At 56.5% G+C, this 23,069-nt stretch overlaps 1 protein-coding gene across 3 annotated transcripts; it reads left to right on the forward strand.

Annotated features, from left to right (window-relative positions):
- The first annotated feature begins 1,484 nt into the window (after positions 1 to 1,484).
- On the forward strand, positions 1,485 to 20,512 carry LOXL4 (lysyl oxidase like 4). 3 transcript variants are annotated; one of them, XM_032882785.1, is made up of 15 exons: positions 1,485 to 1,585; positions 5,343 to 5,651; positions 6,197 to 6,375; positions 7,285 to 7,490; positions 8,834 to 8,872; positions 9,018 to 9,204; positions 10,063 to 10,249; positions 10,431 to 10,585; positions 11,248 to 11,415; positions 12,421 to 12,583; positions 14,624 to 14,867; positions 15,964 to 16,079; positions 16,746 to 16,882; positions 17,210 to 17,321; positions 19,479 to 20,512. In XM_032882785.1, exons 2-15 carry the CDS (start codon positions 5,378 to 5,380, stop codon positions 19,544 to 19,546), a joined length of 2,235 nt encoding a protein of 744 aa, XP_032738676.1. In that variant the 5' UTR covers positions 1,485 to 1,585; positions 5,343 to 5,377; the 3' UTR covers positions 19,547 to 20,512. The 3 variants fall into 3 exon arrangements, with proteins under 3 accessions (XP_032738676.1, XP_032738660.1, XP_032738667.1); XM_032882769.1 differs by lacking the exon at positions 1,485 to 1,585 and adding an exon at positions 1,611 to 1,913; XM_032882776.1 differs by lacking the exon at positions 1,485 to 1,585 and adding an exon at positions 1,611 to 1,913 and having other exon boundaries at positions 10,066 to 10,249.
- Positions 20,513 to 23,069: the final 2,557 nt, after the last annotated feature.

The raw sequence follows: 23,069 nt of genomic DNA on the forward strand, positions 1-23,069 counted from the left end.
CTCATTGTCCCCACGGGTGGAGCTGGGCTGCTGCTGCTACCACTGACCCAAGGCTGGGAGCATTCTTTCCTGTTGATTCACGCAGGGAATGCTCTGGGCCCTGTTGGGGTGGGGCAGGGGCACTGGAGGGACATCTGGGACATGAGCGGCCAGCAGTGGACAGGAGTCCTCCAGCAGCTGGGTCAGTGTGACCTGGTTGTCCCCCAGGGGTCAGAAAGGTCTACCTTGCCATCCTAGCCCTTATCACATTCAGCCTCATGCCTTGTGGTGGTGTTTGCTTACATGTCTGTCTCCGCCCCCAGACTGGGAAGCCCCCCTCCTACCCCCGCAGTGTCTAGCACTCCAGCACCCTGTCTAGCAAGGAGGAGAAAATCAATAAAGATTTGCTGAAAGAATGAGCCTTTGGAAGGACACTCAGGCGAGGCTGGGGAAAGAAGGGGAACCAGGCTGTACTTAAACTGGGAGGCTGGAACTCTCTGCCCATTTTATAGACAGGGACACTGAGGCACCAGGAGGGAAGAGGACGATGCGAAAGAATTTGGAGGAAAGGGGCTGGGATTCCCATGCCTGGGAGTTCAGCTAAGCTGATTGGTCCTCCCCTCTTTCAGCCTTTTCTACTTTCATTTTATTTCACAGTAACCCCTAACCCCAACCCACCCTCTACACATACCCTCCCCCCATGGGCCTGTCAAGGGCCAGAACGGCCTCATTCAACTGTGTAAGGAGTTGTAGAGAAGGACTTACATTCTGCCATTTACTGTTTATTACTGGGGGAAGCAAGTCAGTCGTGTCTCTGGAAGCTCAGTGTTCCCAGCTGTACAATGGGCAGACCAGAGACCACCCGCTCCCGGAGTACTCAGTACATCTGGAGGCACCAGGGCAATGGCGAGGGCCGCTTGTTACTCCAAAGAGAGCACACCTGCACCACGCCATCCCAACCTCATTTGAACTGAGCCCCCCACTCCCCGCTCACCGCTCCAGCCCGCAAGAGGCTCTGGTGTCTTATGACAGCGAGGCGCTTCCTTGTGAAGGAAAACTGTGCTCTGGGCACAGACACCTCCCTATCCTCACTGGATCTGGGGATTCGGGGTGGGGGGGCAGGTCACCCGGTTTCGCAGAGAAGGACACTGCGCGGGGGACAGGGACTACTGAGGCCACAGGCACCCCAAGCAAACGCAGCCCGCTGGCGCCCCGCCGCCGGCCTCTCGCGGGGACTCTGATCCTGCCACAGTCCCTCCTGCTGCAGCGCGCCCGTTTCCTCCGCGGGAAACAGCCCCTCCCGACCCCTCGCCGCCCCCTGCACCTGGCCACCCCAGGACTTCCCGGGCCGAGCCCCGTGGACGCCCGCTCCCGGCCCGGGGCTCAGGGCAGAGGCGCCGAGCCACGGGTCGGGCTGAGCGCCCGCCTTGACCGGGTCCGCCCGGGGGCGGGGCCTGCGGGGCCTCCTCCGCAGGCGGCGGCGGCGGGGTGGGGGGCGCCCGCGGGCCGCAGCGGGATAAAAGGGCCCCAGGGCGCCCGGGGAGGCCCGTCAGCGCTCTCATCCCGGCGTCCGACTCCTGCCCGACCGTCCTCTGTGCTTCGGCTGGTGAGCCCCCGCCTGGCCCCTGGCCCCTGGCCTGTCTCGCGTTGTCCTGTCTGTCCCACTTCTGTCTCTCTGTGAGGCTGCCAGCCTCTGAAGGTTCCTGAAGGCTGGGGCTGGGAGAGGTGAGGGTCCCATGGGCAGATGGCCTAGCCTCCTAGTCGCTCACCAACCTGCTTCCAAGGGAAGTGACCAAATTAGGGAGCTTGGCCCAAGGCCCGCCCAGGGTGGCTGGCCCCAGCCCGCCCCGGGTGCCTGCGTGTCTTGTTTGTGAACATGCTGTGTGTAACCATTTCTCTGCCCTCATCGAGGAAGAAGCAAGGGAAGGGGCAAGGTGGGTTCAGATGTCAAACTTGTGACTTGGGGGACAAAGAGGCAGGGTACATAAACCAGAAATGATTATGCTGAGGGGTAGGGAGACAGTGAGTGGAGATGGGCAGAGGGCTTCAACCGCAGTATGTCCCATGCCTGGCCAGGTAAAGCTCAGAGTCATTTGCTGGCACTACTTCAGGTCACCATAATTCGTGGTCCCAGGGAGGGACCCCATCCCCCAAAGAGCTAGAGAGAAGGGGCTTCGAGTGATCCCAAGGCTGGTGCACACGAGGGCAGCCCCCCTCCCCCAACCATGTTCTCTCCTGAATATCCTTGGGCATTTCCAGCCCTTTCCAGGGGGGCCAGGTCAGGCCAGGTGCCAGCGTCCGCTGGGAACACCTGAGCAGGTGCCTGTCTGCGTCAAGCTGGCGAGATCCTGGATATCACTCAGTTGTACTCTGTTGGCACCAACTCCAGTGCCCTTACACCGAGGCTGGGTCATCAATCAGCCTGCAGCAGGGTGGAATTTCATTCATCCCCCTGCCTCCTTTCCTCCTTCCCCTCCTCCTGGATCCAGCGCCAGGTCTCCCACGGCTGAGAGCTTCTGAAGCCGGGCTGCCTGACTTTGTCCTGTCTGGGCAAGTTACTTAGCTTCTCTGGACCTCAGCTTCTCACCTATAAAGTAGAGATAAGTACTCCGTAAATAGTTTCAAATGTATTACAATAATTAATTATTAACTACCCTCCAACCTTCCTTCCCCTACACTATCCCCTTCTCTGCTTGTGAAGAGAACGGCCACTTCTGAGGCTGTTTCCTTCTCGAAGGGAGACTTCTCAGCTGGTGGTCTTCCCCATGCTGGGCACTGGAGGAACAGTTTTGGGGAGATGCGATGGAGGCTGGGTATGGAGACAGTGAGCAAACACTGAGTGCTGGGGTGGTGGGAGGTAGCTGGGAGGGCTTAATGGAGGAGGCAGCATCTAAGCTGAGTGCTGGAACACCTGTAGGGATTTACCGATCTGACACAGAGGGCTAGGGTCCTCCAAGTAGAAGGAGCAGTGAGAGCAGAGGCTGGGATGTGGAAGCAGAGGATGGACGGCTATGTTTGGGGAATGGTGAGAAGGCAAGTTTGGGGTGACCAGAAGCTACAGAAGGTCCTGCAGTGGCAGGCAGGCTGGGAAGAGGGGTCCTCCCCACATCTGACCCTCGGTTTCTGCTGCCACCCGTTCCCCCTCCCTGGGCCACTCTCATGAAAGGGAACTGTCCTCACCCAGATCCCAGTGTCCTGCAGCAGAAGGCCACCCCAGCTCCAGGCAGGCCTGGGACTATGCTCCTCTAATGAGAGCTCCAGGGTGCTGTGGGACATCAGCCCACTCCGTGGCCCATCATAGCATGTCACGGGGAGCAGGAGCCCTAGTGCCACCCCATCATTTTATAGGTGTTGCTCCTGAGTCTCAGAGAGAGGAAAGCTCCTGACTCAAGTCACGTAAGGACTTGGTGCCAGAGCAAGGAGCATCCTGACTCCTGGGGGATGGGGCAAGGGTGGGGGGTGGGGGTCATCATTCAGGTCAGACTCAAGGCAACCACTGGGTCCTAGCAGCTGGAGGGCTCTGAACCCAGTCCTTTTTCTCTTGTCATCTGGGGAAGGTCCTTACCCAGAGCGACTTCATTTTGGCTCAGTCCCTAGCTGTCCACCTCGTCCTTAGTGGGGCACGTCCCAAGCAGCCAGGCACAAGCTGCTCATGGTGACAGCCCGTCAGGAGCCCCCGCCTGCTCCAGAGCAGAGAGTCACATAAAGAAAACAGTGTTTAAGTCTGGAGAGGAAGTGCAGGAGGGATCACGGTGGGAAGAGACTTAACCACAGCACCCGGCCCCAGGGAGGGGAACCCGGAGAACCTGGGCTCAGAGGAAAAAGAAGCAAATCTGGAGGATGTCGCAAAGAAGGGTCCTGGGGACTTGCTGCTGAGTTCAGATATGGCCTCTGTTCCTTCTTTATCTGAGACGGGCTGGGACCACCCCAGCCCAGGGCTCCCCCAGGGCCGTTCCTGCTGCTGTGTGACAGTTACCTGTCCGGGAAAGCTGCTCTTGTCAGCGTCCAGCGCGCATCCGTTTGTCTAAGCTTCACGAGAATCCTATGAGGTCCTTGCTATTTGGTATCCCTGTTTCACGGAGGCAAAACTGGGGCATTGTGCTATGAAATCACCTGCCCAAGACTGCCCAGAAGTGGAATGAGAACCCAGGCAGCCTGACTCCCAGTCTCTCCCCTTAAGCATGGTGCAGTGCCACCTCGCAGCCATGCAACCGCGGATATTTACTGGGGCCACCTACGTACCGGCCTGGCACTCTTCTGAGCACTGGGGGCATGACACAGAGTCACTGTCCCTGTGGAGCATAAGTCCTGAGCCCATCTAGTGTCCTTCTAGGAGCTCCCTCTGGCCAGCTCTGGGCTCACCAAAGCCAGAGGATTGGTGGCCAGAGGGGTTGGGGGCTGTGTGCAGGAAGGAACAGGACTGAGGCCCAGTCTGTGGGAAGGGGAGCAGCAGGGGGCCCTGGGAGGCCCCCGCTACCGAGACTGACCAGCTACATAGGACCCCCGGGACAGCAGTGGCCATGCAAGAGCGGGTCTCCCCAGAACGAGCTCTCTTCTGACTCCAGTGCAGAATAGGGAGTCAAGGACACAATGTCCTCCATCATGTCCTGGGCTGGCATCAACTCCTCACCGGCTGCAGAGCCTGGCAGGGGAGGACCTCGAGCATTGGTGACTGCAGACCCTCTGGCAGCCCTCATCAGCCATGACCTCTCCCCCATGCTCCTCCCCGTGCCCCCATGCCCAAGACCAAGGCTGCTCATGTGTGAGGGGGAGAAGACCAGCCCTTAACCTCACCCCCCTAAGGACCCAGAGAGCAGCTGATTATAGGCTTCTGGAAACAGGAGCCTTCTCTCTGGCGTGTGCTCACTGCCTACTCTTTTTCCACGGCCCCTCGCCTCCTATAGGATGAAAAGCAGACCGTCCGCAGGTGCACAAGGCCCCCAATTGTCTGGCCCCAGCCCATGCCTCCACCTTCACCCACCCCCTACATACAGGACTATGCCAAGGTTAGCTATTTATTGAGAGCTATGTGGTAGGCTTGTACTAAGCACTTTAAATACAGTGTTTTATTTAACACTAACAACACTGAGACAAGGATTATTATTCCCACTTTATAGACGAGGAAATCGAGACTCAGTAAGGCCAACTTAAACTTCCTCAAGGTCACGTGAACAATGAATAGTGGGTTTCAACCCAGTTTACCAGCCTCCGAACCCAGACTCCATCGATACCACCGCAGACACGTGCCCATGGCACACACACACACCCTTGGAGGGGTCCTGCCATCTTTTGTCCCTGCCTGCAGGAGAAGCCGAGCTCAGGGGTGGAGGCGGTGATCATCGTCGCGTTTGCTCCTTCCCCAGGTGCCTTGGCCCCGGCTGCCCTCGAAGTCACCAGGATGTGGTCCCTACCGGCCGCCCTCTCCCTGCTCCTGCTGCTGCTGCTGCAGGGCCCCCCTTGCAGGCTGCAGTCGCCGAGCCCCGTGAAGCTGCGGCTGGTGGCCCCAGGGAGCAGGCCAGAGGAGGGCCGCCTGGAGGTGCTCCACCAGGGCCAGTGGGGTACCGTGTGTGATGATGACTTCGCTCTCCAGGAGGCCACCGTGGCCTGCCGCCAACTGGGCTTTGAAACAGCCCTGACCTGGGCCCACAGTGCCAAGTATGGTCAAGGGGAGGGTGAGTGCCTGGTGCTATCCAGCAGGATGACGAGGAGATGATGGTCGGTTGCCCTCCGAGGCTGGGCTCGCTGAGGCTTCCGCAGACTCCTGCCCACACTTTAATACCCAGCTCCGGTGGCCTCCCCTGTGAGGCATTCCCTGAGCACCCCAGCTGCCAGTGCCCCTGCTCTGACCGTCCCATTCTCTCCTGCAGTGAGGCCACCACCCTCCCCGCCGCCACCCTAGTCCACTCTTACAGAGTGCCTGGCACACGGGAGGTGCTCAGCAAATGTCGCTGAGTGGATGAATGGATGGAGGGATAGGTGGACAGGTAGATCTGATTGCTAGACCTACCTGGCATTTTCCAAAAACAGATTCTACCTCCTCTTTGCAGTAGGTAGGGTTATAGATATCAAGATCCCAGGAGAACCGACTCCTCTCCCCCACCCCTACTTTCTACACAGGCTCTGGAAGAAGACAGTTGATACCTGTGGGGTCCTAGGAAGGAGGCACAGTCCACAAGTGCCTCTCTGTCCCTAAGCAACCCCCTTCCCCTGCCCTCAGGACCCATCTGGCTGGACAATGTGCGCTGTGTGGGCACAGAGAGCTCCCTGGACCAGTGCAGGTCCAATGGCTGGGGTGTCAGTGACTGCAGCCACTCAGAGGACATCGGGGTGGTGTGCCACCCCCAGCGCCACCGCGGCTATCTCTCTGAGAGAGTGTCCAATGCCCTTGGGCCCCAGGTAAGGAGGCCCTTCAGGCCTTGGCCTGAGCTAAGGGTTGAGTCATGGGACATAGAGCCTCCTGGGTGATGAACCTGGAGGAAGAAGGAAGAGAAAGGGAGCAGCAGACTGGGCTGAGAGACGTCCCCTGGGACCCCACCTCCTGTTGGTGGCCCGGAGCAGATGCATGGACAGAGGCCCCGCCTGTAGCAGGCCAGGCTGGGGGACCGGGGGGGTCCAGGCTGGGGTTGCTGGGGATTGCTGAAGCTGCTTCCCATAGGGGAAGGCGGGGTGGGTGTGGGGCTGCCTTACCCCCAAGGCCAGCCACAGTTGCTGCCTCTTCCCAGCACAAACAACCTCAAGCTACAAACGGCCCAAGCAAACAACAGAAGCAGGCGGGGCGGGTGCTGGCTCTTACCCTCCAATGCTGGGCAGCCCTAGCCTGCGGACAGCGGAACCTGGCCCACGGATGCAGCAGACCAGGGTGCGGTCGGTGGCCTTCATGGTCTAAGTCACCCCGGACCCGGGGTCCCCTGGGCCAAGGATCCTGCTGGTAGTCTCTAGCAGCGGGTCTGTGTCCATCTTCCCCTCTCCCCAGGTGGCACAGAGAAGGTCCCTCTGCGTCCCTTGGAAGTCTCCCAAACTCCAAAGGCCCCAAGCCTGATCCCAAGGAGGGCACAGATCTGCCTGGTCCTCTCTTGAGTTGAGGGGAGGAGCGCAGACAGACCAAGGTTCTGCCTCGTGCTCACTGTGTGGCCTTGGCAAATACACTCTTATCTGGGCCTCTGTTTTCTGACCTGTCCAGGGAGGGCCAGGGTTGGGGGGTGATCTTTAAGTGTTCTGAGCCCTCGCTTGCCCATATGAAGGTCTGCAGTGGGCTCAGCAGGGGCAGGAGGCCTGGGGCCCTTGGTAACCTTATGCACCCTGCAGGGCCGGCGGCTGGAGGAGGTGCGGCTCAAACCCATCCTCGCCAGTGCCAAGCGGCACAGCCTGGTGACCGAGGGGGCGGTGGAGGTAAAGTACGAGGGCCACTGGCGGCAGGTGTGTGACCAGGACTGGACCAGGAACAACAGCAAGGTGGTGTGTGGCATGCTGGGCTTCCCCAGCGAGGCACCTGTCAAAAGTCTCTACTACAGGTAAGGAGAACCGGTGGGTAGAGGGGCGTGAGGGGCATGGGGTTGTGGGGAGGTGGCCGAGTGTATGCATGCCTGTGCGAGCTATACACGTGTTCCTGTGTGTGTGCGTGTGTGTGCATGTGCCTTTGTAAGGCAAGGGCCTTACAGAGTCCAGGGAGATGGGCAGGGCGGTGTCTGCAGCAAGACACTCCCTGGGTGTGTGACGGGGAGGGAAACAGGCTCCACGGATTTCCTGAGCTGCGGGGCTCTCAGAATAATGAGGACTGAGGATGAACTTGGAGACCCTGGGAAGTACCTAGAAATGGTCAGAAAAGAAAAACAGCCCTTGCTAGTCATATGGAAAGAGCTGAAAACCACTGAATGCACACCCGCGTGCCTGGTTAAAGAAGTGGACTTGACTGAAGATGCTTCTGGCAGGACCCGCCAGGACAGACCACCTGAGCCCCGGTCTCAGCTCTGCCAGTAACACGCCATGGCCATCGGCAGGGCCTCTAGACCTCGATCAGCCAGTCGGCAGGGAATTTCCTCTGCTCTGATCTGAGCCGGGCTTTGACGGCTGCACAAGTGAGCAAGGCGGGGGGTGGGGCAACACTTGGGAGACGAGACATAAAAACACTCTGTCCAAAACGTGACCGAACTGTCGCAAGATTGCATCAGCCTCTAAACGACACCAGCTCTGTGCCAGTGAAAACTGTGTGTGTTTCTCATCAAGGGAGACACGCACCACACTCCGTCTGTGTGGCCTCCCCTTGCCTACCCCCAGTCAGTTGAGCGGCTCTTAGATGGGTCTGCTCCCTGGGACCAGCCACGTGGCTCCATCCCTGGGGACGACTGGGATGTGGCCCCTGACTCCCCACTGCCTGGTAATTGCACCTCTGGGCCCGGCTGGCTCGTCCACCAACCCCCGAGGAGGGCAGCCCTGATTATAGCCTCTGGGTGGGCAGCCCCTACCAGAAAGCCTTCAACTTGCACCTGCCCCCAGAGGACGTTTACACTGGGTCGCATTTCTCAGGACACTCCCTATAGGCTCCCGTCCATCTGCATGAGGAGAGGGCGAGCTGGGGGCTGCCCACTCAGGGGCAGTCAAGTGCTGAAGAGACCCCAGTTTGGGACTCGTTGAGGAGGTACCTTGCTGGACCCCGCTGTTCTCCTGTGACATGGAGATCACCGGCGTCTGTGACGAGACCACGCTAACAGGGCTGCTGTGCGGCTTGGCGCTAAAATAATGCGGGCGAGTTTCCGGACGGAATCCCCGCGCAAACTCAAGGACAGCCATGAGAAGCCGGGGCACACTGGGTATTCAGCACTCCCTCCATCCCCCCGACTTGTTTTCTCCCACCTAGGAGAGTCTGGAATTTGAAGATGAAGGACCCCAAATCTAGGTGAGGAGCCACATCCCGAGGGGAGGGTGCCGAGGGGTATGGCACGAAGGGGCAGGGCACGTCCCTTTCCTCCCCAGTGCCTCAGCCTCCCTGACCCCCGAGCTCCCTCAACCCCTCCCCACCTTCAGGCTCCCTTGTCTTCCAGGTTGAAGACCCTGACACAGAAGAATTCCTTCTGGATCCACCGGGTCAACTGCCTGGGGACAGAGCCCCACCTGGCCAACTGCCAGGTGCAGGTGGCCCCAGCTCAGGGCAAGCGGCAGCTGGCCTGCCCGGGCGGCATGCACGCTGTGGTCAGCTGTGTGGCGGGGCACAAGGAGTCCCGGGCAGAGGTGGGTCCCACTGCGTGGCAGCAGGAGTGGGTGAGAGGGACAGGCAGGGAGGGACACTCCAGGACAGGCAGGAGCGGAAGGACCAATTGCCCCCATCGAGGAGGACTTGGTGCAGACTGGGAGGAGGAGAGCGAAGCCTAGCATGGTGGAAACGTGGGATTTATTTAAAAGGAACCGTTTATAACCCGCCCATAAATGGAAAGCTGACATCACGGGCCAGGAATAGCAGGTAACCATAAAGACAGTAATTACATCGTAGCTAACAGGGTTGAGGCCAAAGCTAGTGAACCTGAGCCTGGCCCTCTGTTAGAAAAAGCAACAAGCAAGTGCTGGTGAGGTGTTACGGACGTGGCGTCCTGGCAGTGGGATAGCGTCCTCCGTGAAACAGGAAGGACTGGAGAAGGTTTAACACGGAAGTCACTGCCCCACCGTGTGAGTCAGCTTCATTCATACCACATCCCTGCACAGCTTGAAATCATCTCACGGATCCCGTTGGGAACAGTGATCTAGTTTAACCCCAAGGATAAGGAAGGAACCAGGGCTGGACGACAGGAAGGGACACCCCCACCCCGCCCGAAGAGAGCAGGTAGAGGGTTGTGAAGGCCAAGAACCCCAGCTCCTAAGGCTCCCTTTTTACCACTGTGGCCCCTGCGGTGGTTCTTTGTCATGAGGTAAAGGCGCTTATGAAGAACGGCTTACTGGTGGATTCGAGGCAGTAGCTCTGAACCACCAGAGGTGGGACTGGAACCCTGGTCATCAGCTCGCCTGCGGGAAGGGGCCTGGCCCAGGATCCCCACAGCAGCTCCGCCATGCCCACTGCTGCCTCCTCTGCCTGCCCTGAAGCCGGTTTTCTCCCAGCAGGAGCTGAAGGTGCGCCTCCGCTCGGGGGCCCAGGTGGGAGAGGGTCGTGTTGAGGTGCTCATGAACCACCAGTGGGGGACAGTCTGCGACCACGGATGGAACCTCATCTCCGCCAGCATCGTGTGCCGTCAGCTTGGCTTTGGCTCGGCTCGGGAGGCCCTTTTTGGGGCCCAGCTGGGGCAGGGTAAGCAAGGAGGCCTGGGGTGGGGGGTAGGAGGCTGTGGATGGGCCACTGTTCTGTCCCTTGGTGGCCCTGGTGGTGAGGCCCAGGACTGAGAAAGTTCTCTCCGACTATGGGGGGTAAGCCACAGGGGTAGGGTTCTAGAGGCGGAGCTTTACATGGCACCTCCCCATCTCCTCGCTAGGCTTGGGACCCATCCACCTGAGCGAGGTGCGCTGCAGGGGTTCTGAGCGGACCCTCAGTGACTGCCCCTCACTGGAGGGGTCCCAGAATGGCTGTAAACATGAGAATGACGCTGCCGTCAGGTGCAACATCCCTGACATGGGCTTCAAGAATCAGGTGAGCTCAGCTTCCGGCATAGCCTCCATCGGGGGGCTTGGAAAGCATGGACAGGACACCACATGGAGCCCGTGGAGAGGGGATTCTCAGAGCTAGCCTGGAAAGCCTCTCTTCTAAGCCTCCCCGGCCTGGCCCATGTGTCCTCAAGGCCAGGGTCTGGCCTTCAGAGATGTCCCATGGCAACGAGGGCCCTTCACGTGGATGCGCGTTCCCACAATAGGTGCCCTGTGAGGAAGGGGTCTAGGGTAGAGGACCCCAGTGCTGTCGGTGCTGGGGAGTGTCACTGTGAGGCTGCATGGAATGGCCAGAGCTCAGGTGTCATGTGTCATGCGGACAGTGGACAAGTCACTCCTGTCTCTGAGCGTGGCTCTGTCTTCTGTCAGTTGGGGTTAATTGTCTCCTGGGGTTATTGTGAATGCAATAAGAGATACGAAATCCTTTTGCTCCTGGCAAGTCTTCGCTAATGATAGGGGCAGGCACCTTGAGTCCGACTGCTCTAGAGGGCAGGGACGCAGGGACTCTCTATCTAAGTATCTCAAGTGACAGAGAGAGAGATAAAGCCAGAGAAGGGGAGAACCAGCCAGGACCCGGCTCCAGGCTTGTAGTCCTGAGCCCTCCGCCCGGAGGCCGCCGTGCTCCTCCCACCCCTCTGACCACTGCAGGTGCGCCTGGCCGGCGGGCGCAACCCCCAGGAGGGTGTGGTGGAAGTGCAGGTGGAGGTGAACGGAGTCCGGCGCTGGGGGGCCGTGTGCAGTGACCACTGGGGGCTCACCGAAGCCATGGTGGCCTGCCGACAGCTCGGCCTGGGTTTTGCCAACCACGCGATCAAGGTAGGTCTCTGTCTTGCTTCCAAACTTCCTCTGTTAAAAGTGCTAACAACTCATTCATGCATTCATTGATTAGTTAGAGTGAAACTGGGGGCCGATGCCATGCTGGGGGCTGGGGACAGTGTGGTGAACAAGACACAGCTCCTGTCTCAGGAACAGTCAGCGAAGTGGGGAAGGCGGTCATTAACAAAACATTCACGCAACAGGCCCATACTTCCGTCTCTAGGGAAGAGGACTTGAGGCTCAGCAGACCAGGTGGGGAGGGGATAAACAGCCCACATGGGGGAAGCTTGACCCCACTGGGAAGATCGGGGACTGGGGCCAGAGTGGGGCTGTCAAGGGTGTGATGTGTGAAGGAGGGAGGAAGAGGCTGGCAAACGTTCAAAGTCTGCAATGCAGATGTCTCAAACATTTCTTCTGTGCTGTTCGGCACACTGCTGGGGCAGCGAGAACGCTGACACTCACTGCAGCAGCCCCGCTGAGAGACGATGCTGGCGTGGCCCAGACTAGTGGCAGTCCTGGGGGAGTTGTGGGTAGATTCGAGAGGGATCCGGGAAAGAAAACCACAAGGTCGTGTAGTGGCTGGGTTGGCACAACGTCCTCTGCTGGGCCCACACTGGCCGTTGCGGGAATGCCGGGCACCCTGCCCCTAGGAAATGGGACCTGTTCATGAGCACCGCCACCCCCCACCACCCAGCTATGGGAAGCAAAGCTGAGTGGGCAGCAAGGGAACGGGACCATCCTCTTCAACAGCTGAGGGCTGCCCTGTGGGTGAGGGTGGGGCAAGGCCAGTGGCGGAAGAATCTCCCTGCCTAGGTCCATGGGAGAAAGTTCTGCTGCCGGAGGGGTGCAAAGCAGCGGGGACTGTCGCCACGCTGCAGACTTTCAAGCTGGGGCCGGGCACAACCAGGTGGTGGCGGTCCAGCGGGGTTCCAGCATCAGACGGGTGTCGGAGGGGATGACTCCAAAGCATCCCCCCTGACCGGGCGCTGCCGGCTCTTTTCTCAGGACACCTGGTACTGGCAGGGGACGCCAGGGGCCACCGATGTGGTGATGAGCGGCGTGCGCTGCTCGGGCACAGAGCTGGCCCTGCAGCAGTGTCAGAGACATGGGCCGGTGCTCTGCTCCCATGGCTCAGGGCGCTCCTCGGCCGGGGTCTCCTGCACAGACAGTGAGTAGCACCCACGGCGCCACTGCTCCCCGCCGCCCCAGCCTGGCCAGCCCACACCGCCCCTTCTCAGGGAGGGCCTGGAAGGGTGGGGGGGTGGAAGGAGGGCTGGACTTGGAGCAGCGGCCCTGCCCTTTACCAGCTGTGGGTGCCCAAGTCACCCATCCCCTGGGGACCCAGTTCTGCCCTGCCCGGCTCACAGGGTTATGGTGAGGATTAAAGCAGAGGATAGGGGAACACACAAGGACGCACAGTCATGTTTTTCACTTTCTGTGTCGTGACCGAAAGTTGAAAGAAAAAAAAAAACAGGTGAGAAAACAAGAGAATGTGTTAGACTTAGTAAGGGCAGCCTTTTCTGCTGGGAACCCTATACACACGCACTAGGCCACAACCGCGTGTCCTCGTCCTGAGCTGTGGATTCCCCGGCAGGCTACAGAACAGGACTGTTCCGAGGCAGGGGTCCACCCCATGCATCTGGATGCTCGGGGCGGCCGCATCGGTCTGACACCTGCCGACCAGGTCGATGCCGATATACTGTATCTGGTCCCGAGGCTGCAGCTGGCACTGCACCAAGCGGCCACTTGACCTTCTCCCCAGACAGGCTTGCACGCCAAGACGTCCTTGATCTTTGTCAGCGAGCCTGAGCGCTCTTCTCTGTCCCACGCACCTTAGAAAATACCGGGTCCTCACGACACACCCTCACCAGCAGGGAGCTGTGTGGCACCAGCCTGTGCCTTCCCAGCACTGGGGGTCTGCTCCCCGGCCTGGGACCCCTGTACCCTTCCCTCAGAGCAGCAGCTCTCAGCCTGAAGGCTTCTGACATTTTGCCATGGGCGAGCACGGACAGGCAACCTGCCCACTGTATGGCCATCCCTATAACTCCTCTGTGATCTTTCTCATTCCTTTTCTTCTTTGCCCTCTCTCCTTCTCCGTCTCTCTGGAAGCTCTCCTTCTTTCCCTCAGGAACTCAAGGGTTTGCCGTGAGCATAGCCTAGGAATAAGCACAGGACCTTCGGGAACATTTGGTGATGGTCCAAGCCCCTCTGGCCGCCCAGCCCAGCACCCGCTACCACCCACAGTGCCCGCCTGCCAAAACTAACCAGCAGTCCCATCTCACTGTCCTCAGCACATAGACTCTCACCCGGCTGATGCCTCTCCCCAGATCTGAGCTGTCACCCTGCTCTTGCAAGGCAAAGTCCTGAGAACAGGCAACTTTTCTCCCCTAATGCGACATGGTAACAGCAGCAGAGCTCCACTGGCATGGGGGCAAGGACACATGGGGCTCCAAGGTGGGTGAGAGCCCCAGTGGCAGGAAGGGAACAGGCACTTCTGGCACGATGGACGCTTATGCACAGAGAAGCACTGGGAACGTCATCAGGGAAGAATGCACAGGACAGGCTGGTGCGAGTGCCCAGGAGAGCAGTCAGGTTAGAACAGGGACCCTGCGGGAGACACGGGCCTGAAACTGCAGCAGGGTGGACCGAATGGCAGAGCCCAGGAGCAGGCTCAGAGATGATCTCTTCCGACTCTTCCTACCAGCCCTCTCCCCTCCGCGCCCCTCCCTTGAAGGAACTGAGACCCAAAGAGAGTGACTGAGCTGGGGAAGCCAAGCTGGGCAGCAGGGCTCAGGAGGGGCTGTGTGAGCTAGACCACAAAGAGGCACTTGGAAGCTGAGGAGCATTTTACAAAGGAAATACCAGCTTACATCGACGGCATGCGTACCCAACAGTGACCTACCTGAGCACGTTACGGGTACTGGCGGTACTGGCATTATTACGATCCCCAACTTAGGGATGGGGAAAGAGAGCCAGAAGCTTAAGCAAGTCACAGAGCTAGTGAGAGGTGTGGCCAGAAACAAAGCAAGACTTGAACGCCAGCAGCCGACTCCAAAGCCGTCATGCCTAACCAGGGCACGGGAGCACTTGAACCCACCTTTCCTGACTCCTGTCCTGGGGAGAGCCCTGCCCTGCTGGTAGCTCCCCCAGAGAGGCCCTCTGCCCGAGAGCAACACGGCTGCCTCCCTTCCTTTGCCCTGTGCCGCAGGCGCTCCAGACCTGGTGATGAACGCCCAGCTCGTGCAGGAGACCGCCTACCTGGAGGACCGGCCGCTCAGCCAGCTGTACTGCGCGCACGAAGAGAACTGCCTCTCCCGGTCTGCCGACCACATGGACTGGCCCTATGGCTACCGGCGCCTCCTGCGCTTCTCCTCCCAGATCTACAACCTAGGCCGGGCCGACTTCCGGCCCAAGACAGGACGCCACAGCTGGATTTGGCACCAGTGCCACAGGTCAGTGCTCACTCACGCCATGGCTCACGAGGGACAAACAGCCAAGTCCAAGAATCAAACCAGTGTGGTCTTCCCCTCCCTGACCCCGGGCGCTCTCCTCGGAGGGGCGCGCACTCTGAGAGCCTTCCTTCCTCAACGCCTCACTGGCTTTGCCTCCAGGAGCCGGTAGGGAACTGCGGGGGCACTGACTGGCCCTGCCCCGGATGTACAGCCCTTAACGGTGCTCATGGGGTGCACCCCCCCCAGCAGCGGCTGGTGGAGCACTCCTTGCCAGCAGAGCTGGTCTTTGTTAGAATGATGTGGACAATTAATTTCTCTGTGGTGGACCTTAGGCCTTGTCTTTAAAAGCCACATAAAGTGAAAACTCCTAGAAACCTGGAAACCCAAAATAGACATCCCAACCAGGATGCTAGCTCTGCAGAAAAAGCTTGCTGGCTTCTGCAGCAGCAGAGCAAGGCCACCCAGAGACAAGTGGGAATGCAGGGACTGAAAGGAGACAATGGGCTCCTCTTTCCTATCAGGAGTCTCCAGCCCAGACAGGAAAGACAAGGCCTGTGACAAAGGCAGAATGGGAAAGTGGTGGTTTCTGCCTTCAGGACGCAGCATGGGTGGGGAAAGCGGAGTGGAGCGGGCAGCAGCGTTGGGACTTGGCCTTGCTGAGATAATGAGCACCTTCCCCTGTAGCAGGAACAGAGTTGTCATCAGGCCTGGATTGGAAACAATGGTAGCAATTTGGTCGCAGGCTCCCAGGGAGCAGAGTAAGCACCCCTCCTTGGCAGATTGGCCCGAGGCTGGCTCCTGGAGGTGCCCCTCCCTCCTGCCTCCGATTGGGCCTCGTGGCCAGGCACCGGCCTCCTGGAGGCTCGCAGGGCTGTGCTCTCCTCTCCTTCCCTGGATCCACACAGGGTGAGGGCAGCTGTGCCTGGCTGCCGGGCAGGGGGTGCCAGAAGGTAGACCATGGTCCCACGGATCCTGGCTTGGTGAGGGAGAAGGGCGCTGCCCTGACGATACCATTCCTCTCTGGATAGTGATGGGGCCCAGCGCCTTGGTCTGGCCTGCCGACTGCTCCAGGCTGACAGCGCTTCCCCTCCCGCAGGCACTACCACAGCATCGAGGTCTTCACCCACTATGACCTCCTCACTCTCAACGGCTCCAAGGTGGCTGAGGGGCACAAGGCCAGCTTCTGCCTGGAGGACACACACTGCCCCCCAGGTAGGTGGATCCCCGGCCGTGCAGCCTCCTGGTGTTCTCTTCCTCAGCCCCGTCCCGGTGAGGCTCCTTTCCGCCCTCAGCCAAGAACCCCTCAGGCACCTGGAGACTCTGGTCTGGCAACAGTCAGCACTCAAGGCATTCCAGAAAGATCGGTGTCTTACCTCCTGACATCTTAGGTGGAAGGTCCCTGCTGCTGCTGCATTCCCAGCACGCTTCATACCACCTGTAAAGGCTTCATACTCTCGGTATAAGTTGCAGGCTTGTTTCACTTTGACTAAGTTCTCTGAGGACACGGGTTGTCTAATTCCTGTTTGCAGTCCCACAGTTCCTAGCCTTTCAGAATGGCATGGCAAACGCTCGCTCTTCAGACGGTCAGAAGGATGTAGGGCTGGAACCTTCCACCCATAATTCCTAGGCCAACAGGAGTTCCCACTAGAGCATCCAGAGAAATCCTATCACACATGGGGTTTGCTACTGTGCTGGATTCATGGTTAGTAGAAATTCAGGCTCTGATTCCCAGGCAGGTTATCTAACAGAACCGCAGGTCCCTTGTCTGATTCCACTGAGGGAGAGGACTGGTGTGAGGAGTCCGTGTGTAGGGCCTGGCTTGCAGGGTCCCGAGCCCCTCCCCCTTGCCTCAGTAACCATTGGCGCCCTTCCACACAGGACTGCAGAAGCGCTATGCGTGTGCCAACTTTGGGGAGCAGGGAGTGACTGTTGGCTGCTGGGACACCTACCGGCATGACATCGATTGCCAGTGGGTGGATATCACAGATGTGGGCCCTGGGAATTACATCTTCCAGGTAAGGGGGCTTGGGGATCCCCCATAGGAACTCCATTTCCTGCAGATATTCCAAGTCTCCCTGCAGTCCCATGAGGGAAGAGTTTCACAAATAGGGTCTCCAACAGGTCTTGCACTTGAACACCGAAGAAGGATCCCGAGGACCTGGGTTTGAGTCTTGAGTCAGTGGACAACGTAGCATAGGAACGTTGACGCCTGCCCTCTGGGTGCCTGGAAGGACTAGTGAAGCGAAGGGTGTAAACACCCTTTGCAAGACTGCGTGCAGTGTAAACGATGATCACAGCCACTATCGTCACCTGCTTTCACTTGTCCCCTTGTCTCTCTGCAGGTGGTTGTGAACCCCCAATTCGAGGTGGCGGAGTCTGATTTCTCGAACAACATGATGCGGTGCCACTGCAAGTATGATGGGCACCGGGTGTGGCTGCACAACTGCCACACAGGTAACCACGAGCCCTCGTGGGGCCAGCCACCTATGGGCTCGGGAAGCTGGGAGCCCCTGCTCGCACCCTCCATGGGGCTGGAAGGTGGATGTGGAAGGCTAGGGGTAGGACAGAGATGAACATCCCTTGACATCTTCATAGGTCCGTTTCTAGACCCAACTGGTGATACCAGCAGCCTCACCCAGTCATAACTGACTTCTATACCCCTCTTTGTCCTTAAGGCTGTTTGGATTATAAACTCAGTCTCCCATCTGTCCTGGAGTCTTTTCTGTTACTTCAAGCCAAGTCTGGATTTCTCTTTCCCAGTCCCGTTATTGTTTGCCCTCCCTTTCGTATGGTCTTTCTTAGTCGTGCCCATCCTAAGTTGACTGCCTCACAGGCAGAAGGGGAGGTCCGCCAGCTCTGTGTTGCTGTCTCCAGCTGGGATCACGGAGCACAAGAAGGTGGCCGCAGAGAACAGGGCTCAGAACACTTAGAGGATTGGTCGTACTGGACAATGGAAGAAGCAGATTCAGTAGGGGACAGAGTACGGAAATGGTTGCCCTACTTGTCTAGGAAGGTAGCAGGCCCTCCTCTAGCTTCAAGTTACGAAATGCCTGAACTTGCTATGGGGAGTGTGCGTTCACACCCATGCTTAGCACATAGGGCGGGATGGCACTGGTTTATTCAATCAACAAACACTGAAGACCTACTTTTGTGTTGAATACTGTGCCAGGCACTAGGAAAATAAATAGGAGTAAAATGTGGAGCTCAGTGTCAAACAGGGTAAGCAGGCATGCCAAAGGATAACCCCAATACTCCTGATTATTCCAAACCCGTAAGAACTAATGCTGAGCAGGCACAGAGAGAAAGCAACAACTTGGGGGCTAGCAAGATCTCCCGGAGGAAATGATGCTTGAACCGGGTTTCAAAGGAGAGGCCCAAGTCCGGGAAGAAGGGAAGACTAGAGAACGAGCACAGGATTTGGCCCCCGAAGGCTTCATTGGGTTCCAAATCCAAGTCCACCACCTTCTAGCTGTAAATTGAGGAACATCTCAACCTCAAAGAAGTTTTCTTTTTTAAAATGGGGGAACCATGTACTTCAAACCCACTGAAGTGCTTTGCAAGGGGGGTTATGATAGGTCTTGCTAAGAGAATGACTCTCCTGTGGGTCCAGGAACCACTGACCAATTTTAGTCAAGGGGGGTGCAAAAAGATCAATCAGATTTATGTTTCCAGAAAGATCACTCTAGCAATGGATGCAAGACCGTAAGAGGAGAAAGAGGAAATAGTCCAAAGATTCAAAATTGTGTAACTGAGTAGGTTTTACTGTCACAAACTGAGACAGGAACATCAGAGTTACCAGGGACTGGAACCTAAGGCTGCACAGTGGAGAGCGCCTCCCGAATGCTAGTGGTGGGCTGCAAGGGATCCAGGGCGGCGAGGAAGGAAAGAAAAACAGTGCACTTTTGAGCACCGTAGGGGTCCTTGCACAAAACAGAGGACATACCAGGTGAGAATACAGTTATTTAATGAAAGGACTGGTGTGAAGAGGTGTGAATAGGACTAAGGAAATGAGGGTTGTGGAGGCATCTGAGGATAAGCCAGAGTGGGAAATTGTTAATGCCTTTCAGCTTGAAGGGGCACAGGGTGTCCTAGAGGCAGGTTAAAGTTCAAGCTTGGAGGGAGAACCTGACCGGAGCAGGAGGCGAGGGAGGCCACCACCACAGGAACAGGGAAGAAATACACCAATGTCTCCCTCCTTCTATCCACTAATCTTCTGCTGTTGCTTCTCATTGACCTAAATCAACCAGAAACAGAGGCTGAGGAAGCCAGAGGGAAGCTATCTAGAGCACAAAGAAAACAAATAAGGGTAGAGAATGAATCTGGGGATGGTGGGTAGGCAGAGTATCAGCATAACCCTTTCTACTCAATAGCCTGTTCTTCCTGATGTGCTTGAAACTACACAGCAGGGTCTGTTTCTACAAAATGTTTATGCCTATGACTGACCTGATGTAAAGGGTGAGTGGGGCAGAATGTAACTCTGTGTGTGTGTGTGTGTGTGTGTGTGTGTGTGAGAGAGAGAGAGAGAGAGAGAGAGAGAAGGAGAGAAATTGTCAGGAAGGGGATAAGAGCTCAGGAAGGTTGGCTTCTTATCCGTTCTCCTTTGGTCCACAGGGGATTCCTACCGAGCTAATTCAGAGCTCTCCCTGGAGCAGGAGCGTCTCAGGGACAACTTCATCTGAAGCCATGACTGCACACTTCCGGCTGCTGCCCACACACCAGATACCTCAGCTTACTGGAGCCATGCCCTTCGCAGAGCCCTAACTCAGAGGGAAAGGGGTCAGTGCCAAGGGGCACCAAGAACTGCTCAGGAAGCCTTTTGATGGCAAGGTCACCAAACCAAAATGGTACTGTTCCCTCAGGAGGACTCTGGGCCTGTCCCCTAAGGGCCTTTGGTCTATGGTCTATGGCCTCCAGGCTTTGTTGAGCTGAGCTCGTCTTCCACAAGGAGACCCAGTCCTTACTGGATCTTTCCCCAGAGTTCCTGATTCAGGAGCAATTAGAGATGGACTATGGCTCAGTCCCCCATTTGAATGGTGCTTTGCAAACGTCTTGGAGGAGTAGGGGACAAAAGGATAAAAATACACGGAAGACAGGATTAACTCTGCTAAAAGCTCAAAGTCACAACTGGCAGAGATGCTGATGAATCCAGGCCCTCATTTGGTCTGTGCTCATTTAGAACTCACCTGTTATTCCTAAGAATCCACTCTAGTGCCTTTACCTTTATCCTACCACACATATGGGTGTTTCTATGCTTCTGAAAGCATAGGCCTCAGGCATCCCCTTATCTCCTGATGAGCCAATACCACCAGTTACTGAGTGCTTGAGAAGGGGCAGGATTTCCAGAGCTGGCCAGATGGGGCCTTTCTACAGAATAACAAGAGAAGGCCAAGCAGAAAGATTGCTGCGGTGGTATGGACTCCAGCCCCTGCCATGCCTCTGCCATGGAAAAAAAAATATATATGCCATTCCTCTGGCAGGCAATCCAGTCTCCCTCAAGATCACTGTACGTCTCAGGACTGGCCTAAATTTCAGGTCTCAACCAAGCTTTTGGAGTGAACTTTGCATGGAATAAATTAGATACACATAAGAGATGATTTTTACAGGTTTGATGCTCTAATCCCAATAAAGGTTGCTCACTATGGACAGCTATAATGACAAGACTGGCTCTTTGCAGTTCCCAGCACACGAAGTCTAACTTCTTCCACTCTTGCTGAGCTGGGGACTAGGATGTGTGGGGGACACACTACTCACAACAGTCCTACTACATTTCTCCGATATTAGCCTATCGTCTGCTTCCCAATTCTCTCCCCAGGCTCAGCGCTGAAACGTGGGTCAGAAAGGTCAAGGGACGAAAGGGAGGAGGCAAGAAGGAAAAGTCCAAGGATTGTAAACTTTTATAACCGAGGCTGCAAAACCAAAGTGAACGGTAGCAGATGGGCAGATTTACAACAGTACTCCCCTCCCCACACCATGAGTGCCATCCCCTCCTCAGGGAGTAACAAGGGACACGATCTGTAGCTATCCTCTATTATTACAAAGACGTACTTTCTTCCTTCTTCTCTTCTACCTTCTCTCTCCTCCACTCCTTCCCCTCCTTCATTAGGCAAAGGGAGCACTGTATCTTGGCATGGCAGTTTAGGTAAACAAGGGAAGGACTGATTTCCTGTTGGACCCAGCAAACATCGCCCAAACAGTAACAACATTATACTCGCACATGCGGCTAATGGTCTGTGAAAGAATGTGCAGCCCGTGGGGGTGTGTGGCGACTGTGACTACATTCAGGCAGGGAGGTGACCCACCGCTTCTTCCTGGATCCAGTTTCCAAGAGAGCCAGGAAAAGCAGGCCAGGCAGCCAGCCACTGGCTCTGGTCTCAGTCTTGCTGCCCACATCACACGTTCGATAGATGGAGCCAGTTCCCATTCTTGGAAAAAGCTGTACAAGGGCTGTGTGTTATACCACCGAGTTGAAAGGGAAGGACATAGGAAGACTGCTGGCTGGCATGACTTGTAACTAGATGAGGAATGTTAACAGAATACCAACCACCAAATTCCAGACAGAACCAAAAATGTCGTAAGATTTTCACTTCAGCATTCTTTAGTCTCGCAGAGGCTGAAGGGCTGGGAACCTCAGCTTACTAATTAGAAGCTCAATTGATTTCTATTCCACCAAAACCTTCACTCTACGGGGAGCATAGCAGAACTCAAGGGGAATATACCTTTTTACTACAAATTCTAGGGGACACTGGGATTTAGTCATTTTACACGAAGCAACAAACACACCTTGAGAATGCATTCACTGTATTCTGGAACATATACAGAGGCAGCTACAGGGTGCTCTCTAGTCAGCTCTGCTTGTGAAGGCACGGGTTAGATGGGACCAACGATCTGGTTCCCATCTGGACAAGCTCAGTGTAGTCCTTGCTGGGCCAGGGAAGCTCCTCCTACGTCCACCCACTATACATCAATCCCGACGACTGGAAAAATAGAACTAAAAAGCACATTTTCTACTAATGGTAGAAGCACCAACACTCCATAGCTTTCAGTATTAGCTAAAAACAAATCCCTTTTCTGGACCTAATTATAAGGATAAATCTGAAAGTTCGAGGTGGCTGGAAAAAAAGCATATTCTACTAGCCACCTAGTACACAGAATCCGCATGAGAACAATACCTTATGGAGTTATGAGTAATACAAGAAAACTGGGTAATGAATATGTGGCTCTATGTTACCATTAACGAGGCCCTTAAAAGCCAGAATGCTATCAGAAAGGGGGAGCACCTCAAAGACAAGTGATAGGAACCATCATCTTGTTTACTCCCCCAGGTCCCTCTTAGCCTTGAAGAATCAAAACAGAGCAAAGGTAAACCTCAGAAATAAACCATTCAATATGGAGAATGTGCTGCCTTTCTAAGGCAGCCGTATCATTCAAACAGACCTGCCTGTCTTAGAGAAGGCTGCTGCCTGAAGACCGAGAGCACAAGTCCTGTAGCTGCCTGCCAGAGCGAGGGGCCTTGGTCTAGGCAGTACTAGGACGAGGGTCAAGAGAAGATTTTTTTCAATGCCCCAAACTTGAAAAGGAAGCACTGAGTATGAACAAGGGCACTTTCGGAACTGACCAAGCATGAGAAAACAAGGCTGAGGAAGAACTGCAAGAGGGCTCCAAGACCAGAGAGCAGCAGGGATCGCTGGGTCGGGGCTAAGAACCAAGGCCAGCGTCCTGTGAGGAACATTTGAACAGAGCCCCCACTCCACCATGTTCTAGACAATGCTAATGCTCCACCATTGTCATGGGCATGAAATCATACACATATGAGGCTCTTGCCCTCAGTGAAAGCACAGATGGGACATCATTTCTTGCTACCTCAGCCTCTTAAGGCCTAGCGCTGCCATTTCTTCAGCGTAGAACTTCTTTCCAAAAGCCATGAGAATGCAGGTAGAATATGAATAAAGCCGAAATTGGTGGCTCAGACTCGTCAGTGTCCTTTAGGAAATTTCTCACTGCCCAGAGGTGTTTGTTTTATTCTGGCAACTCTTCATTGTAATGGATGGTTTGGTGTCGCTTGCCAAGTGCCTCTGGCACAGGCTGGGAAGACGATACCAAGAATTTGCCGAGTGCCAGATGCCTTCTGCAGAATGTCAGGCGTGACAGAAACAGGAGGAAGCCAGAGGCCAGGGTGGGGGTGTACAGGGAGGGCAAGAAGGG

Source organism: Lontra canadensis, unplaced genomic scaffold, assembly GCF_010015895.1.
Source record: "Lontra canadensis isolate GAN:19392208 unplaced genomic scaffold, GSC_riverotter_1.0 scaffold3, whole genome shotgun sequence".
NCBI lineage: Eukaryota > Metazoa > Chordata > Mammalia > Carnivora > Mustelidae > Lontra > Lontra canadensis.